This window comes from Vombatus ursinus, unplaced genomic scaffold, assembly GCF_900497805.2.
Source record: "Vombatus ursinus unplaced genomic scaffold, bare-nosed wombat genome assembly UNPS02014812.1, whole genome shotgun sequence".
Lineage (NCBI taxonomy): Eukaryota > Metazoa > Chordata > Mammalia > Diprotodontia > Vombatidae > Vombatus > Vombatus ursinus.
This window is the reverse complement of record NW_020954590.1, coordinates 89,202,181-89,223,199: the sequence shown is the minus strand read 5'-3', so window position 1 is coordinate 89,223,199 and position 21,019 is coordinate 89,202,181. Positions and strand designations below refer to the sequence as shown.

General features: G+C 35.2%; 1 protein-coding gene across 14 annotated transcripts in view; it reads right to left on the bottom strand.

The window, feature by feature from the left end:
• The window catches only part of LOC114053780 (centrosome and spindle pole-associated protein 1-like), a 133,484-nt gene that overhangs the window by 71,484 nt on the left and 40,981 nt on the right, over nucleotides 1-21,019 (bottom strand). For 12 of the 14 annotated variants that reach the window (XR_003570423.1, XM_027876919.1, XM_027876918.1 and 9 more), the window contains 4 exons: nucleotides 17,481-17,917; nucleotides 5,778-5,876; nucleotides 4,214-4,296; nucleotides 521-614 (listed from right to left, as the gene is read on the bottom strand). Coding sequence is in view for 13 of the 14 variants with exons in the window: in XM_027876919.1 (XP_027732720.1) it covers nucleotides 521-614; nucleotides 4,214-4,296; nucleotides 5,778-5,876; nucleotides 17,481-17,917 (713 nt within the window). In the remaining variant the exon portion in view is untranslated. The remainder of the gene's footprint in view (nucleotides 1-520; nucleotides 615-4,213; nucleotides 4,297-5,777; nucleotides 5,877-17,480; nucleotides 17,918-21,019) is intronic. The other 2 variants (XM_027876922.1, XM_027876929.1) reach the window with 2 other exon arrangements.

Below are 21,019 nucleotides of genomic sequence, written 5' to 3'. Positions count from 1 at the left end.
TATAAAAGGTAACAGAGGGGCAGCTAGGTGGCACAGCGAACAGAGCTCTGGCCTTGGAGTCAGAAGGACCTGAGCTCAAATCCAGCCTCAGACACTTAACACTTAACTAGCTGTGTGACCCTGGACAAGTCACTTGACTCCGATTGCCCCACCAAAAAAAAGCAAAAAAGAAAAAAATTAAAAGGTAACATGACACATTAAGACAGAACATTGGACTTCATGTTAGAGGAACTATGCTCAACTATTGGCAACCTGCATAACTGTAGGCAAGTTTTTTAACCTCTCCGGCCTTCTATTCTTGACTTAAAAAATTATAGTGTCTAACTAGATGGTCCCTAGGGTCCCTTCCAACTTGAAATCTATAATCCTATAATCTACAAAGCAAATCAGTATCAGAGCCAATATCAGAAGCCAGGTTCCCTGATTTCCAGTTATATGTTGGTTTTTTCCTCAACAAACCACAGAATAAGTTATTTCTTGTTAATATTTTGATTCAGAAAAATGGAAGATTTTCAATTACCTTCTTTTATTCTTCTGCTGCTGAGCTATTTGTTCCAACAGTTCTTGTCTGTATTTTTCTTTCCTTCTCCGGACAGTATCTCGATCTTGACTTGCTAGAGGTTAAACAAATGTAATGATAAAACTTAAAGAACTAATATAACTGGAAACTTAAATAATTCTCTATTCCTCTCAATACAATAGCTGTTCCAAATTTCTCTTCTCTCCTCTATCCACCTTCCCCTTAGCCTCTCAAGTAAAGATCTGGCTTTATACTTCCCCAAGAAAATGGAAACCATTCACTATGAGCTCCCTCTTCTTGTCTCATCTCATAAACTCATAACATCATCTTCCATTAATTCTTCCTTTAGTCCAATCCTTAATAAAGATTATCTTCTATCTATAAAGTTAATTTGTCTACATCTCCTCTTGGATCCAACCCCCTCCTGCCCATTCTGGCTCACTGTCCCCACTAAAATACTTTCTACATCACTGATCTTCAGTCTCTCCCTACCCTCCCAAGATTAACTTATTCTTGTTTTGTATGTATTTTTGAATATATTCACATATGTGCATATCTTTTCTACCTACATAAATTAACTGAGGAAGAGAATATTTAATTTGTGTCTACAAAAGTTCCCTATTTGGGGGCAGCTAGGTGGTGTAGTAGATAGAGCACCAGCCCTGAAGTCAGGAGGACCTGAGTTCAAATCTGGCCTCAGACCAAACCCTTGACATGAACTAGCTGTGTGACCTCGAGCAAGTCACTTAACCCCAATTGCCTTACCAAAAGACAAACAAACAAACAAACAAACAAAAAAGTTCCCTATTTCCCACTAATTCACATATAAGATTTCATCCTAACTCCCACTATACCTACCCAAACAAACAAACAAAAAAGTTCCCTATTTCCCACTAATTCACATATAAGATTTCATCCTAACTCCCACTATACCTACCCAATGTTATCTCTCACTACTAATCAACTTCACAGAATAACTGTTACTCTCCTCTCTGATCAACCTAATCTCTGTGCCACACTTCTGTTTCAAAAGTATTTCCTCCACTTAGAATGTCAGAGAATGTTAACTCCCCCATTGATCCAAATCCTACCAATTCATGTAGGCCCAACCATAGCCTCACTTTTTCCTTAAAACTTTCCCTGGATATCTGTACTAAAGCGCTATATCTCTCCTCTGAAATCTCTGTAACGAGCACTGTCTGTAATTTTTGGTGTACACTTCCATTTAGAAAACATATATTGTACAGTGTCTATTTTTCCCCAATAAAACTGAAAGTTCTTTTAGAAAACAGATTGTTTTATATTTATATTATAACCCTTATAACATATACCATAAGTTTTTGATGACAATAATAATCATAATAATAGTTAATATTTATATTATTTATGTACTAAGCCCTTTATAAATATAAAAGCATTTAATTCCATTCATATTAACAACTATAATTGTTATTAACAACTATAGTAGGAAAGGCTAAAGCAGTTACAAGAAAATCTGATTTATCCAGAATTCAAACAACCAGAAAGCTTAGAGTGCCAAACTATATTTTACACTCAGCTTTAATAACAATTAAGCAAAGTGATATCAGGGATTTAATTTTTAAATTAACTTTGAAAAAATGTGAGCCCAGTCTATACATGCTCTATATTTACAGTAACTATAAAATTACAATTTGTCTTCACAATAAGCAAGGCCTAGCATTTTATCACCAGGGGCAGATAACTGACTCGGTGGATGGAACACCGGGCCTGGAGTCGGGAAGACCTGAATTCAAAAATTACCTCAGATACTTTTACTAGCTGTGTGACCCTGGGCAAGTCACTTAACCTTGTTTGCCTCAATTTCCTCATCAATAAAATGAGCTGGAGAAGGAAAAGGCAAACCACTTAGCATCTTTGCCAAGAAAACCCTTACAGGGTCACAAAAAGTAGGACACTACTAAATGACTGAACAACAAAAATACAGCCACATACATTCCAACACATGTGCTTTTGCTTGTATTATTTTGTCTCCTTCAAATGCCCTCTTTTCTTCTTTCCACATTATATAACTCATACACTTTCTTCTAAGTTCAGATAAAGTCCCACGAGCCTTTTTCAACTGTAATTGCCCTATGATCTCTTCATATCCATCCCACATCTCCCTCCTGAGTTCTATTCCTACACATTTATATTCAACACTGAACTAGCTACCTAGAAATCAAATGGGCGGACTCTAGAAAAAGGTTGTCATTCACTCTCTGCACAGAGAAAAGGACCAAGAACCTTATCTGTTCTACTCAGATAACCACACATCTGCACAAATATTTACAGGGTTCTCCCCTAAACTCCTATCTGGGTCAGCAGTCATATAGAGAGTCCAAAGGGAAAGCTGTAACTCCTTAGACCAAAGACCTCACTCTTCTCCTTTTATGAAACAAGCCTCAGGGTGGTTCCCCTTTGGCATTGGTCAAACTAGTTATCAATCCATCAAAAAAATTTTTTTTAATTCCTTAGCATACTTTCTTTTCTACTTATAAAATTTTGTTATTTTAACTTATATCCCTAAACTATTGGAAAGAACTCTCCCTATTTCCAAAAGTGTGATGATGTTCGGGTCTGCCCAAGTGCACTATTTTCCTTGTAGCACCCTATTTTTATAGATAAAAGATTTCTCTATCTCAAGCAAAGACAACAAAGATGAGCCCTCAAATCTCACTCTCATCATCCCATTCTTTCAAATACTGCCCTAGAATCCTGGGAACTAGAAAACTGAAATCCTTTCAAAATATATCAGAGATAGGACCTTTATATATATATATATATATATATAAAAGAAAAGCTTTTAAGAGCTAAAAGCTGAAAATTGTTTATTCCTAAAACCTGGCGATTCTAACCCCTCAGGATGCTGCTACTGGCAGGGGGTGGTGGGGAAGGGGAAGTTAACACAGATGCTGGCACCCTTGTCTCCTCCCACAACTAGTTCTTCTGAGAGAGAGCCTCTGCACTGACTAGAGATTTGACAGAAAGCTACTTCTGGCCTTGCAACCCTACCTGAGACCTCAATTTGGGGGGAGCTACTGGTCTTTCCCTGCCCCCTTTTTCCCCACCCTGACCAATCTGAGACCCTGAACATCTAAAGTCTCAGGCCGTGAAAATTTCATTTCACCTCCTCCTTACACCTGGGTGGCAACCACTATTGGCTACAAATATACCCATCAATAAATTTCATTAGGACAGCTAAGTTGTATGCATGTGCCCTGTTTGTTAATGCCCTATTTATTACATAATCATTGCTTAGCAAAACTGCCCCTAAAAGTAATAAGAAAATCTGATCAAACATTCTTTTCGATTATTTTCTATGAGCCCAAAAGTAATCCTGACTCATCTGAAAAAAAAAAAATAGGGCACTAAAACACAAAAAGAGCATGGTGACTAAATCTTAAAAACACATAAAATTACTGCATTTAAAAAAACCAAGTAAGATAAATAACAATTTCATATCTACCCTAGCTAGCTCACAAGTTTGTAAAATTCTCATAAAGCTAAGATTTCACTACTCTAATAAAAAGTGATTCCCTTACAAATAAGAAAAGCTTAATTAAAATCTCACATAGACCAAGCCATACTAAGATATCATAAAAATGGATATTTCAAATGCAGAATACAAAATATTTCTGCAAAGGCCTCATTAGTAAGGAAATGTATACATACCAAAAATCATTCCTGTAAAAGGATTCTCAATTTTAACAGCGGCAGACTTTGATCGTTCATCAGCAAGATGGCTATTGGGCACACTGGTGACAGTAGAAAATGAAAATTAATCAGAATCCAAATAACGTACAAGCAAAAATGCTGTAATACAATATGAATAAGTCACTTATTCACAGATTTTTAAAAGTCAGTAGAATATAGTATATCTTGGCAAATTTACAATAAAATCATGAGCATTCTTTTTCTGTTTCTGTGCAGGATACAAGGAAAGTAACATACTCTTGTACAAGCAATAGCAAGGTTTGCCTGTACAGGGCTCTTAACTCACAGAGAGCTCTACTCCATACTGAAAATTCCACCCCTGAAAAAGGAAATACTCAAAGGAACTTCCTGTGAAAGTTAAGATTTTAACAAGTAAAGTTCTCATAAACCAAAAGAAAAATTGGTGTTTTTTCCCCCCACATGTAGAAAAGAGAATAATTCCAAAAGATTTCCTGGGACACAGGAACCACAAATAGCTGTGATCTGATTCCTTCAAAAGAGGAATTAATTGTAACTAAAAGAGGACATTTTCTTCTCTCTGATGTTATTTAAAATCTTGTGATTCTATTTTGCTCAAAGGAAAATATTCATCTCAAAATATAATAACTAAATTCAGTATAATCTGTAGGTTCTCAAAATTAGGGCCTTATACATGACATATGGATAGGACAACCATACACCCCACAATTTTATAGAAGTCCCAATTACAAGAGGCAAAAAAAAAAAGGATTCTTTTAACAAGGCTTTACAAATAAATCTTTTCTCAGAGCCTATGCGTACTGATTTTTGGTCCAGAAAATATGGTCACCAAACATATATATGAAAGAAAGAAGTCGTACAGCCATCTTCTTCTCCTAGAAGTACTGAAACTCACAACTATAATGAGTACAAAAAAGATAAATCCTAAAAAAATTTTCATTTTAGCAAGGCATATGTACTGAGAACTAACTCACGAAGAGAAAAAAATACTACTTCATACAAGCAGTAAACTTCAAAAAAAAAATTTTTTTAACAAAAACAAAAATATATTTTTCTACAGAACACATCAGATTGCCTGGAAAGAAATCTTTAGCTTCTCTGTAATTCTGAAATACTTTAAATATATTTCTATCAGACTAACTTATATTTCATATGATACAAGATTCTTATTTCTAAAATGTTGTGAAGGATTTATAATACTGATACTATCTTATGTCTTTAATATAAGTTACATACAGCAATTTTTTAAAGAAAAAAAATGATATGACCTAATAAATATTCCTTCTAAAGCAAATCTCACCTCTCTATCCCAACAGCTGTTTTTAACGATTTCCTCCTGACTCCAAGAGGACCTGAGTTCAAATCTGGCCTCAGACACTTGACACTTACTAGCTGTGTGACCCTGGGCAAGTCACTTAACCCTTATTGCCTCAACCCCCCCCTCCAAAAAAGCAAATAAATACATATGTTCTCCAGTTGGTCATTTTCAGGGAGTTGCACTTTCCCCAGTAAAATGAAGATAAAATTAAACTACATATTATACCTGTTATTTCCAGCCGATGAAACACGTATATTTGATTTTTCTGGAAAATCTTCCTCATATTCCATAGGAGGAACTCTCTCTCGTCTGTTTCTGTACATCCTTAAAAATACATGGGCTTATAAAGCATACTCCATCTACAGTGGAACCTATTTACATCTCCCAAGTTTGGTTTTTTTACATTAGATACAGAAAACAGAATGTTATAATGAAGTTTCACTGTAAACACACACTAATATCAATTACAATAGGATGACACAAATAAAATCTACCAGTGAGCAAAAGGGCAAACATTTACTTTAGATATTTATAATATTTATTTAGAATGTTCAATTAACTATAAATTATCTCAATATTACTTCTACAAATTCAAAATGCAGATTACACTCCTTCAATATTATTCATAACACAAAATCTTTACCAATTAGTTATTTATTTAAGGAGCTAAGTACTCCCTGAGAGATCAGAATTTAGTGAAGTCAGGCATTATTTCAACACAGAGATAAACAATAAAAGTACCACATTAGTCTTACAAATATTTTAAATCAAATGGAATATAGGTTGGCATCAAATCATCAGAACATTTGCTTAATACCCTTAATTACAAGAAATATTATATCATAAGATGATGAAAACTGTATTAGAAACAGGATAAGTCATGGAAAGAAACAAGATTAACTTTTCTTCATTGAAATTCTTTTTTTTAAATTATGATTCATAGATAACATTTTACTTATTCAGCTTTTTTTTTTCCATTTGGCAAACACTGATTTCTTTAGATGAATTTCTTCTAGAGAGAAATCAACATGATATTTTATTTTACATCCACATTTATTGGCATCTGTAGTAAAAGTCTAGTTCTGCTAGTAATATTATGTTAATTGTAAATTTTAAATTAGAATTATCATATATTATTTTTCCCATGGGCCCCACCACAGAAATAGGAATTTAAATCATCTTATTTTTCACTCTTTACAAAGCCACCGTACATAGTCTTAAATTCATAAACTCTAAAAAGTAGCATCTATGAAGGAGACTGAAATCCAGGATTTTGGCTTTTTTTAATAGTTTGGCCAGATACACAATCTCTCCTACTCCTTATCTCTTCATCTGAATCAACAAAAGCCTTCATGAGCCACTTTCAAAATATTAATTTCATTTTCATTTCAATTTGTCAGATTTTATTTCAAACCTAAAGTCTATGCATGAAAATGTTCTTGACTCCTACAGCTTTGCACTGTTTCCCAGTTCTTTCTCTCCAAAAGCATTAAACAAACAGCAACTCAAATTAAGCCTTAATTCAAAAATGCCTCCTGATGTGACGTAATTAAATTCACTGTTGGCATTAGGATTAAATATATTTTAAAAGTACATTAGAAAAAGGTCCTTGAAAAATAATCAGTTATATAAAAACACAAGAATTTCAAGTGCAAAAAGAAGTCTGGGTCACAGAACAAAAAGAGAATGTAAAGAGGTTATTGAAATCTATCATGACTGAAACTTCTGTTGATTACTTAGTAGCCACAAGCAAACTCAAGTTTTAGGTGAGTTTTAACTAGAATTTTAACTGTAGATTACCTTTATATAGAATGAGATCTATGCTTTAGAGAAGGGAAGAATTTATGACCAAATAAGAGATAGACAGCATTATGAAGTACAAAATGGTATAATTTTGATTAATTCAATTAAAAAATTTTTGCACAAACAAAACCAATACATTCAAGATTAAAAGGAAAGCAGAAAGCTGGAAAACAATTTTTACAGCAAATATTTCTGATAAAGGCCTCATTTCTCAAATATATAGATAACTGAGTCAAATTTATTAGAATACAAGTCATTCCCCAATTGATAAATGGTCAAAGGATATGAACAGTTTTCAGATGAAAAAAATTAAAGCAATCTAAAGTCATATGAAAAAATGCTCTAAATAATTATTGGTTAGAGAAATGCAAATTAAAACAATTCTGAGGTACCACCTCACACCTATCAGATTGGCTAACATGACAAAACAGGAAAATGATACATGTTATAGAAGATGTGGGAAAATTGGGACACTAATGCATTGCTGGTGGAATTGTGAACTGATTCAACAATTCTGGAAAGCAATTTGGAACTATGCCCAAAGTGCAATCAAACTGTGCATACCCTTTGATCTAGCATAGGTCTGTATCCCAAAAAGGTCATAAGAAAGGGAAAAAGGACCTACATATACAAAAATATTTATAGCAGCTCTTTTTGTGGTAGCAAAGAATTGGAAATTGAGGGAATGCTCATCAACTGGAGAATGGCTGAACAAGTTGAGGTATATGAATGTAATGGAATACTATGGTGTTATAAGAAATGATGAGGAAGTGGATTTCAGAAAAACCTAGAAAGACTTACATGAACTGATGCCAAGTGAAGTGAGTAAAACCAGGAGAACATTGTACACAGTGACAACACTGTGCGATAATCAACTATGATAGACTTAGCTGTTCTCCACATTACAATGATCCAAGATAATTCCAAAAGACTCATGATGGAAAATGCTATCTACATCCAAGGAAAGATCTATGGAATCCGAATGCAGAGCACAGCATACTATTTTTCACTTTTTAAATTTTTTTTCTTTGCAGTTTTTTCCTTTTGTTTTATTTCTTCTTTCACAACGTGACTAATGTGAAAATATGTTTAACGTGATTGCACATGTATAACCTATATCTCAGATTACTTGCTGTCTTGGGGAAGGAGGAAGGGAGAAAAATTTGGAACTCAAAATCTCATAAAAAATTAATGTTGAAAACTATTTTTACATGTAATTGGAAAAAATAAAATTCTATTCAAAAATAAATCAGAATGAGATCTATGTCCCTATGTATAGGGACAAAAGCACTGTGCTAGGTATTGGAAAAGCTATGAAGACAAATAAGACAAAGATCTTTCTATACAGAATTTCCCAATCGAGTTCATAGCTCAGCAGAGAGCTGAAGTGAGAGAGAGTAGTCAGGGGGAATCCCTCTTTATCTAGTAGGAGTATGGCCAAAATTTAAGCAGATTACAAGAAAAATAACCTTATTGATCTTCAAATATTGAAAATGATGAAAAAAATTAAGTTTGGGACACATAAAAAAACAGGACAAGGGAAAATTTATTTTCTTTTTAAAATGAAATGCTGAGGCCTTCTAAATGATATCTGGCTAGTTGTCAAGGCAACTAAAGAATATTTCAGCACTGGTAAATTTTTCTTTTTAATTATAATACGCAGAGTAGGTTTTTCTTACAGACATGGATCCTTTCCAAAAAAATTCAAATACAATTAAAAAGTTTATAATACAAAAAAAAAAAAATCACCCACAAGATAGGGTAAATTTGAAAGTCAAAATACAATAGCATTATTTCCATGAAATGAAAGAATATAATATTCTTTAACATTTTAGTGAAAAAAAAAAGGCAAAGGCTGTCTTTTTGTTTTCTACAAATGTTTTGTTGTTTTTATGGCTTTGTCCTTCTTCAGCTACCTAAACAATTTCCTATCACATTTTCAATAAGTTCATCTTTTAATAATTCTCAAGCACCTCTGACCTGTAGGATTGCTTACAATTTACAGGTGTATTTTCAAAGCCCATTATTTAAAGCTAATGGAAGCTCTCTAGAGAAAGTGGTTGGAGTCTACAGTAAGGAAAGGAAGGAAACAGGTAATGGCTTTATTATTCCTATCTCTTCTCCTATGAGCATGAAGGGCTGACCATGATAGGTCAAGAAGAAACAAAAGAGAAATCCAAGAGTCACTCAACTCATTATGCACCTGAGGAACTGATATACCACAGTGTTTCTTTTTCCATCAGCAGCAAAGTGAGAGGTAGGCAGTAGCGTGCTGATAAATGTTTAACAACTGGGTCTCCCAAAAAAAAAAATGTTCACATGACATACTTTTAAGCTTAATGAGCATTATTAACATTTTCTTCATTTTTTTTGAATCTAGACAATCAACAAAACAATAAAATCAAGCCCTGATTTATAGTATTTGCTAATTTCCAAAGTATAAATGCTCACACTGAAAACTAACAATCAGGGAGATCGTAGGAATAGGCTCCAGCACAGTCCTAGACGGGAGGGGATCTGGAGACTACCACTTTCAGTCCTGAAAATATAATACTAATAATCCAAGTGTCCCCAGTACCATACGACTCAGAGGTATGTATTTTATATCCACACCCAAGCAGTTTAGTTAGAACTATAGATTGGCTTTCAGAAATACAAAAATAGTAAAATCACTCAACACTCCCCCACCTCCTACCTTTCCTATTGCTGTAGAGGACACCACCATCTTCTCAGTCCCTCAGGCTCCAAATCTAGGACTCATATTGGACTCTTCACTATCTCTCAACCCCCCATATCCAAGCTGTTGTGAAAGCCTGATGATTTCAACGCTGCAGTATCTCTCCATTACACCCCATTTTGTCCTCATACACTGCAGGTCCTCATCACCTCACATCTGGATTATGGCAATAGCCTGATGGTGTGTCTGCCTGCTTCAAGTCTGTCTCTACTAAAGTCCATTCTCCATTCAGCCCCTAAAATGATTTTCCTAAAGTGTAGATACAACCATGTCACATACATCCCTATTCAATAAACTCCAGTGGCTTCTTATTACCTCCAGGATCAAAAACAAAATGCTGTCTGGCATCCACAGGCCATCATACCTAGCCACCTACCTTTCCAGTCTTCTTGCACCTTATTCCTCAACACAAACCCTTTGATCCAATGACACTGACCTCCTGGCTATTCCTCGAACAAGGCACTCCATCTCTCAGCTCCAGGAATTTACAAGAAGTCTTTCCCATCCCTTGGGGGCACTGAGGTGGCACAGAGGATGGAGCACTGAGCTTGGAATCAGGAAGATTCATCTTCATGAATTCAAATCCAGCCTCAGAAACTTACTAGCTACTAGCTGTCTGATCCTGGGCAAGTCACTTAACCCTGTTTGCCTGTTTCTCCTATGTAAAATGAGAAAGAAAAGAAAATGCCAAACTACTCCAGTATCTTTGCCAAGAAACCCCAAAATGGGGTCATGAAAAGTCAAACACTACAGAAACAACTTTCCCAACCCTTTTTAATCCCAGGGCCTTTCCTCAGTTAATTATTTTCTATTTATCCAGTATATATATAGTTTGCTTTGTACTCATTCATTTGCAAGTAATCTCCCCCATTCAACTGTTAATGGTAAACTCCCAGAAGGCAGGGACTGACTTTTGTCTCTTTTTGTATCCCTAGAGTTTAGCGGAGCGCCTAGCACACAATAGGAGCTTGCTTAATAAATCTTTAAATGTTTAGTTCAGCTTGTATCTGGCTTCGTCTGCAACAGTAGTTGGGAGAAAGGTCCAATTGCCAGAATAAGTTGATTATCTTCCAGTTCTTTACAATGCAAAAAAGGGAAAGGAAAAAGAGGAAGAAGGAAGGGAGAAAGCAGAAAAGGGAAACAGAAAAATGGAAGGGGAATGAAGAAAGAGGGAAAGGGGAAGGGGTGCCTTCTGGAAAAAGCACCTTTTCTATTATATGGGCACTCTTTCCTCAGCAAGAAACACACTGGACAATAAAAAAATAAAAGTTTTTAAAAGCGGTAAAAATTCCACATGCCCAAGGCAACCACACTTATGTAAATAGCAACAGGACAAATCTATATTAGGAAAAGAAGAGAGGAATTCAACCCAGTGTGGCGGTGAGTTAAATTGGTTTTTCAGCCATCTATTTTAAATGTGAATGAACAACTTGCTATGGTAATGAATAACTTTCCCCTTTTTCTTAAACACTAATGCCAAACAAGCCATTTCAGAAAGAAATTATTAACCTAGTATAGACCTTGACTTCAGTGACACAGTATTCTTAAATAAATAAATAAATGAATGAATGAATGAATGAATGAATGAATATCATAATGCTAGACCTATTTTTATGCCATTGTGAGGGGAAGAAATGTTTCTTTCTCAACAACTTTGCTGTTATAAGTGGATCACACCATAAAGTATTCCCATAATGGATGTTAAAGAAAAGCTTGCAGCTCATATTTTGTATCATACTACACCTTTCTAACTATTTTACCATTTATTTCTTCCATTCAACTTGAACACACCATGTTAATAAATGGTGTCTCTATTTAACTATACAAATTTTAAAAATGTAATAGAAGTGTAAAATAAATCAGAGAACTTCAGATTCTGAAATCTATTCAGATTGAATTCAATCCAACGGATAGAAATCCATTTTGAAATGGATCTTAAGATTATAGCTTGAGATTTAGAAGGGTCCTCACAGGTCATCTAGTCCAACCATCTCCATTTTCAAGTGAGGAAACTGAGGCCCAGAGAGCTTAAGTGATTTGCCAAGGTCACACAAACAATGAGCTTCAGAGGTTGGATTTGAACTTATGGTCTCTGAATCTGGACTGAGTGTTCTTTCTCCTTTATAATCTCTAGTACTTATATTCTGAGTAAGGGAGTCTTCAAAATTTTTCACGTGTCTGCTCAATGCTTTCTGCAACTAACAGATACCATCTGAAAATAGTTGTGCATTTCAGAAATGTATACATTTGTAGTAAATATTAGGATATTTGTCCTTTCTCCTTCTCTCTCTTTTTATCAGAGTAACTGAGGAAAATAAAGTGTATCTGCACCAAAGCATACGCATAACGATGGGCCTGGTAATTGTCAGAGACAAAACAAGTCAATCTAAGAAGAAAAGTCTATGGGTAAGAATGGAAGAACTAGGAAGAGACTGAGGACAAAATAAAAAGGACTGAGGAAGCGTTTTTGCACTTAACTGTAATGGGAAAATGTCATCAAAAGACTGGAAGACTAGAGATTAAAAGACTACTCTGACTTTCGACTGAGGAACTAGTGTAGTGTTTTAACTGTTCCACAGCTCCATGAGAAGCAAGAGGAAGGAAAAAATGACATTCCTACACAGAGAAACACCCACCACACATGTTCCTCCAAGGCAAGACTAGTAGGGAAGAACTTCTATCACATTTAGAGCTGGAAGACTTGGAACCTACAAGATTATCTACCCTGGAGGTTCCTAACCTTCTTAATGTCATGGACCCCTTGACAGTCAAAATAACGTTTTAAAAAGCATAAAATAAAAGGAAAAAGTTCTCTGACCACAGGGTTAAGAATGCGGAAAATGAGTCTTCAAAGAATGTAAAGTCACTTGTTAAAAGTCACAAACACAATAAATGGCAGAGATAGGATTTGAACCCAAGTTTTCTGATTTCAAATATAGTGATCCTTCTACCATGCTTTAGCTTACATACATTTGTGAGACTACTGGTTGTTCATTCTCAGATTTCTATTTTCTTCTTTCTTTCTCTCTTTCTTTTTTTGGCTAGGCAATGGGGTTAAGTGACTTGCCCAGGGTCACACAGCTAGTAAGTGAGGTCCTCCTGACTCCAGGGCTGGTACTCTAACCACTTCACCACCGAGCTGCCCCTGTCTTCTTTTTTTTAACAAAACTTTCTTTATATATTTTTCAGTATATACAGTAAAGGAGCATTATGCATATCTTTTCCCTAATTTCCTAAATTACACTTATAAGCTAATACCACCTCCCAGGTACAAGAGGAAAACATAAAAACCCTTTAGAGGCCTTCAATTCTCTTCTTGTTGTCCTTCTACTGGTGGACCCTTCTTCTCTCCCCTGTTCAGCATCTCTCCATTATCAATCTAATCCATCACCAAAATCTCTATGTACATCGGGTGGGCAGGATACCCTTTCTTTTCTAATGCTCAAGTGAGAAAGGAAGGGGCAAGAGACAAATATTCTATATCACATTATGCTATGTGCTATAATATATTTAGGGTGGAAAGAGAAAGGGAATTAAGATCTGTAATTTCACTAGTATGGGGAATTCCAGGTATAGAAACTGTACTTTCTTCCATGTCATTTTTGTGTCCACAAGGAACATTAACAAAGAAGCAAAACCAGATTCCGGTGACCAGGATGTTAATCACACTAAAAGCAATGTCAAAAAAAATCAGTTGAAAAAACTAAGAAGTTAGCCTAGCAAAAAGAATACCTAGGAGGGCACATGACAAGAGTCTTCAAACTGAAAGGTTTTGGGAAAGAAAATCAGATGTCTCCCGACTCTCAGCCCAGCCCTGGTTCACTATGCTATAGTGAGGGGCCTTCTATTGAAAAGGCCCTCAATGGATTTTACAGATGAAATTCATGAAGTTTACCAGTTAGACTAGGTATGCCTTGAGGTCTCTTCCAACTGGGCAGCTCCATAATCCCATGATTCTACTAGATGGAATTGCCCAAGGTCACATAGTCACATAGCCAGTTAGTCTGGACTGCGCTACTGACAAGGAGTGTGACCAACTCTGGGCAAGTCATCCAACATCTATTTATAGGTCTCAGTTTCCTCCTGAGTGGGTCGAATTAGATGAGCTCTAAGGTTCGTTCCAAAATTGGTTTATAGCATATAAGAGTAACTAAGGTTATTTTTGCTTGGTTTTTTTTTTAATGCTAAAATTTTTAGGAAATTTTTGCTGATCAACAATGACTAAAACTCAGTCTAGTGGTTGAGTATGTTATGACAGCTTACATCGATTATTTTAAAGCTAAAGAATAAATTTCAGAGTAAAATTTATTTAAATTTTAAAAAATAAAACATTTCATTTACAGAAAAGCCCAAAAGACTATAATCATTATCCAAAAAGTAAAAATATTCCATAAGCATAAATAGACTAAAAGATACAGCACAGGCTTTAACTAGCTGGTTATTTATTCCTAACTAGACCATATGTGCCTCATAAGTTTTGGCAAGTCATTTCACAACCTTCTTTTAATTTTCCCTATATGGAGAATGCTGGAAATCATATTTATAGTACAGCCTACTATATTATAACTTATGAAAAACAAAGGTTCTAAGTCATTTGAGAAAGAAAATATGAAAATAAAAATTACTGTTAAAAACTCTTGTATTCTGTCTCTCCATCTGGCTTGCAGAAGGGGGGAAAATGAACCAATAAGGAAAACAATAGTTCCCAATCATTTCAAGCATCAAGACTACTTTCTAACCTCAAAAATATTTGCAGGCCTCTATATGATAGTTGTAGTGTTAGAATTTGCTGAGTTGAGAAAATACATAACAAAAAGCTACTATAAATTCAACAATGCTTTTAAATAAATTTGTATTTTAGTAGTTTCAAGAGCATCTAAACACATTTGAAAAATAGCAACATACATGCGTGTGTGCAAGAAATATTGTTTCTAAAGGCTACAGAGGGTACGTTTATTTATTAGTTACACTAAGTCATACAAGGAGATGTGCCCCCTGCCATCACCTTGTCGACCCTCTAAAATCTGAGGACAGTTTGGTAACCACTGCATTAGAATAAGCTCAAACAAATTCTATTAATTCTTACATAAAAATTTTAAAATTAACTACCAAATTTCAGTAAGCACTTCAAGATGCTCAGCATTCTCCCTCGAGTATACAATGCCCAGGGCCAGCAGCTGCACGAGGTTACTTAAGTTTCCTGAGGTTTGAAAACTGCCAGACTGTATACAACCCCGTGAGTCTTCAAAATACTTTCTCCTTCAACTCTTTCAGCTAATAGCACTGTCAAGTAAACACTAATGCTCACCCTCCGAGTAAAGAGAAATCCTTTTTCCTTCCTATAAACAATTTACAAATCTGAGCAAACCTAAAAACCAGAAGTAAAAATCTAATCTGTTTTATAACTGCCTCTGACCCAAACCTTTAGATAAATTTACAACTGTTTTATCCTCAAGAGTTATCTTTCTCCATCATGGCTAATTCAGAAATATGTTTTGCATGACTTCATATGTATAACAAGTATTGTATCTCTTGCCTTCTCAATGGTTTGGGGATGGGAGGGAGGGAAAGAATTTGGAACCGAAAATAAAAATAAAATTTAAAAACATTCTAAAAACAGAGTTCTTTATCTACAAAATCAGGACACAACACGTGTGTCGTTTCATTTTTATGATGAGAAGTTAGAAGCTGGGACTACGTAAGGATATCTTCAAAACATTTATTTCAAAACATGAATAAAAATGTAACCAATTTTATGTGAATACTACAAACTAGGACTAGTATTAAGACTATCAAAGCACATAGGCAAATTATGTCCATAAAAATGAAAATTTATTTTAGTTTTTTGACATACTCTCAAAATTACCTTGGGAAACAAAATATAATGATGCTTCTAATAAAAAAAACACAAAACTAAAGCAAAAATCATTACATCATATTGCTCAAAATTCCAGTAAAAAAAATTGTTTTCTAATATATACTGAAAAGAAACAGACTTTATAACTTTATAGTTGAATCAAAGAGCTTATCAGTGCAAGCTTCATAGGCCATGTATACCATATCCTGAACAACAAAGGATCATAACCTTAATGAATCACTGATACTGCTAAACTTTTACTGGCTACACTTTAGACATAGCCTCACATTGAACACAAAATACAGTTTTGACTAGCAGTCACACAAAAAAGAAAAACGACATGGACTTCATTAGAGAACCCTCCCAACCTCCCCCACCCCCCAAAAAGCAGCAGTTACATACAAATAGGAAAAGGTTTGCATGCCCTGAGGATAGGTACAGTCCCCCAATTAAGTGTCCTCTCAATAAGTTAGGTGGCCTTCCTCCTCTCTACTGTTATCTTCAAATACAACATAAAACAGAATTTCAAACATTCTCTACAATCTAAAAAATCAGATTTAGATTTGGGTAGCTAATAGTCCATGCTCCCAATTATATTCTATCTTTTTTAGGTTGTCTTACTTGAGCTACAACATAAATCATGAGCTAAAATACTGAATAAGTATTGGATAAGAAATAAATGTGAGATTTATCAAAAGTAGCAGAGAAGAGATAGGCATTTTTAATATAATATTGAAAATAACAAAAGACAGTGTGGTTTAATGAACAGAAAGCCAAAAAGAAGAGGGTTCAAATCCAACCTCTACCCCATCCTAGCTGTGACCTTCCTCAAGTCATTTAATCTCTCAGTGTTCTAGGCCACTCTCAAAAACCATGAGTTGAAGAAAAGGGACTAACCTGGGAGAGGGATGGCAGAGAAAATTTCCTCCCCTGAAAGTCTGCTATCCTAATGAAATGACTAGACCAGTCCTATCCCTTTATTACTAATATTGTGGGACAATGACCGAACAGGATTATCCTGCTGAAAAATTTGGAATAGTTCTATCATTGCCTTTGACAAACAAATAAAAGAGATTCAATATAAGCCAGAAATGCACCTTGAGCTTTTTGGGATTAAATAATCAGACTACAATAAAGAAACAACCTCATAATATGCAGTTTCTAGTGCCAAATCAAAGTGAGAATGAAGCTTTATGTGTTAATAATAAGACCAAGATCATTACATGACAATCAGAGAGCCAGCATATCTACATGAGAAATCATGCAAAGAATTTGAAGCTTTTCAGGTACTTTGATCAGAAGATTCCTAATGCCAGGCTAGTCAAACACAACGTTCAATAAGCAACTTAAAAGCAGGCAGGCAAAGCTATAAATACATATAACAAAAGTTTACAGACATTTAACAGAAAATAAAAGTCTATCATTCAAATAAAGCTGCCTCTCCCTACACCAAAAGTATAATGCTAAAAATAATAACATGGACATTAAAGAAATTAATGAAACATAAAAATAAAAATGGAATTTTAAATACCTGTCCGTTGTAAACACCCTCAACGGTCTTCTATCAAAATCACTTTCATATCTAAACGTTGGGTCCACTTCTTCACTTCTTTCAGGACCACAGCTTGGTCTATAATATTGTTTGTCAAAATTTTTATCTTCTTTAAAGCTATGGTATCTTCTACCAGGAACATCAACTTTGTTGGCAATCTCATGGTGTTTTCTATCGGAAATGTCTGCTTCATTAGATTTTTTATGCGGTTTGGCATCCCTTAACTCAATTTCATCATCCAGCCTTCGATATCTGTCCTCCTCCATTCGTCTCTGAGTTAATAGCTCTTCATAGGTCTCTGGAAGCAATGAAACATCTTTTCGGGGGGCTTCTGGATTTTTGTTTGATGGCTGTATTTGCGAATGTAAATCAGACTTAACTTTACTGATAGTGGTTTTATTTCCTTCACTTTCAGGCTGTCCAATTTAAAAAAAAAGTAATGCTCACTATAAGAGAGTAATAATTTAAATTGCAACAGCTATAACTCTTGGTTCTACTTACATTTAAAACAACTCTGGCATTTTAATATGTAAGAAAAGATATCATATTTAAAAATATTAAATCCTCCCAAAAGAATTTCTACAGAAACCAAAATAAATTATGTGTGTGCATGCACACATATATATGAGAAAAATGGTTAACTAACTGATAGATGAGGAGATTAAATATAAATATAACCATAATTTCAAAAGGTCATACATCTTAACTGCTAAATATTTTTTTATTTCAAACGAGGCTATATTTAGACAGAGACTACTGAAAGTGAGTAAAACCTGCTGATCTCAGTGATTCTTATGAAATATACTTAGTCTTTAAAGAAAATTAAAAAATGAAGTTTAATAATTTAAACAAATATGTAAAAAGAACAATGCAACTATATAATCAAACAGGACAGATTAAGTTCTTATAAAAAAGAATAATATAATAATGCCGAAAGAAGCCTTAGTACTTCCAAAACTAAGGCAACTAATTTCAAAATAATTTGAGGGAAGGAGGGAGAGAATAAGATTAAGCACCTACTATGTGCCAGGCACTATGCTAAGCACTTTACAAATATCTCATTTGATCCTCACAATAATTCTGGGAGGTAGATGCTATTATAATCCCCATTTTACAGCTAGGGAAACTGATGTAGACAGAGGTTAAGTGACTCGCCCTAGGTCAAAAAGCTATTAAGTATTTGAGCTGGATTTGGGCTCAGACCTTCTTGACTCCAGAACCTGAGCTCTAACTATTGTGCCACATAGGTGCCTTGAATTAAAATTTAAATTAATTTGAATTAAAATTACTTTGCAATAAATTCAGCTCTATAAAACCCTAAATTATAGGTCTAATTATTTTTATCCTTATTTTTTCAATGTTCAAACTGTATATTTTTAAGTAAAAGGATCTTCTAAACAATCTTACAAAACCTTGAAAACTATTTAAGAACAGCTAAGAAGTGTGTCTTTAGTATATATGGCCATATTTCGTTGACTTCCAACCCAATAATTACTCTACTTATAAGCTATAAAATCTTTTTTCTTGGAACACAGCACTTGGGGATGTCCTTCCCAATGCCCCAAAACCTCATTAACACACATCAGGGAAAGCAGTCTGGGGTAATTTAAAATAACAAGAACTAGCATTTATATAGTGTTTAAAGTTTGCGAAGTAGTTTACAAATATTAACTGATTTGATCCTCACAACAACTCTAAGAGATAAGTATTATTATTATCCCCATTTTACAGATAAAGAAACTGAGGCAGGCAGAGATTAAGTGACTTGCCCAAGCCACCCAGGAAGTAAATGACTAAGGCTGGATTTGAATTCAGGTCTTCTCGATTCCAGATCTAGCACTCTAATCCCTCCGTGACACCCTGCTACCTATCCCACACAACTGACAATAGAGGCCATAGGGAAAATTGAAGGTAAGTGTGTAACCCAGGGTCTTTGAGCTTCTACAGCCAATGGAGGTACAGACAAGCTTGTGCAGTAACACAGAATATGTAACACTTCTCATATCCCCAAAGTACCTCTGTCTTAACCCTTTCTGCATCATAGATCCCCTTTGGCTGTCTGGGGACTCCTATGGACCCTCTTTAGCATGTTTTTAAATGTATAAAATACACAGGATCACTAAAGAAACCTTATATTGAAATACAGTTATCTATCTACATGTACACACACACACACACCCCCCTCCCTCAAGTTAAAAAACCCAGCTCTATACCAAATTCTATAGTGGATCAGGGTTATTTTCAAAATGTAATGTCCCCTTTCCAGGAGGAAACAGGGGAGGTGATTCAAAAGTGGATGATAGCGTATAAGTGAACTGGCTCATAAAGGGGTTGGGATTATGAAGGGAGAAGAGTGTAGCCAACGCAGCCTGATAAAGTACTAAGGAATAAAGGCACTGGAGACTACAATGAGGACAAAGAATAAGGTTAGGAGTAACAGGAATAGGAAAAGATGGGATGATAAAATATTACAACCAGATAAATGAATTTCAGAGTTCATGAATTCATGAACATGGGAATAGAATATTTGTAGGTCATGGCAAGATCAAGATTACAACCATTCCTGTGTGTAGCTAGAGGAAGTGAAGGAATATATCACTGGACTGGAGCTCATTAAGAATTGGCAAGTTAAGAGTATGTAACAGAACACGAATACATACATTGAAGTCCTTCAGTATGAAAGCAGGAATCTGAGTAAAGAAACAAACAGTGAGGCAGATACTAGTAATTAAGAAACGTAGGAGAATTTCCAGTGGATCAGTAACTAACAGCCACCAGGAATTGTATCGGGTGATAAATTTAGATTCAGTGAACCTCTCCAAAGGAGAAACTACAGGTGATAGTGATAGAGGGAAAGTTTAGATGTGACAATGGGAACAAGGAAGAGTCCAATGCCCCACCCCCAAGTAGGGTACTGAGAAGTGTAGCCCGTCCTGAAAAGGGTGGCCAGAGAAGCACCAGCCTCCAGAGACAGCCAGATCTCAGCAAGTGCCAGAAAACAGAAAGAGGGAGAGAGGAAGAGATTTAAGATGATACAAAGTTTGTTCATGATGCAGCAGGTATTCTAAAAGGCAGAGTAGAAGGGGGAGGCAAATCTACGGCAGTATTACTGCTGGAAAATGGGAGTGAGATAGATGATAATTTTTTTAAAGTTGCTATAGCTGAAAAATGCATAACCCTGTGTTTAATCTAGTGATGAGTGTCTTTGCATTTAGACAGTCTTACACTCAGATGACAGTCTGTGGTAGGGTATGTACTCCAAGCCTTTCCAAATTAGTAGGACATGCTAGAACTTATACACCAAGTGGCAGGATGCAGTCACCTTTATGACATGATAATACAAAATGGCAGGATTTCAGTGGCATTCTATTGGGTATTTAATATTTTCTGATTTGGGTTGAATTCTGTTTGTAAAAGGAGTACCTCAAAACGTATTTTTTCTATGGTCTCCTCATATCTGAGGCCGAGTTTATTCTCCAGTAGCAGGAGTTAAGATGGGGAAAACAAAAGAAAGAGGG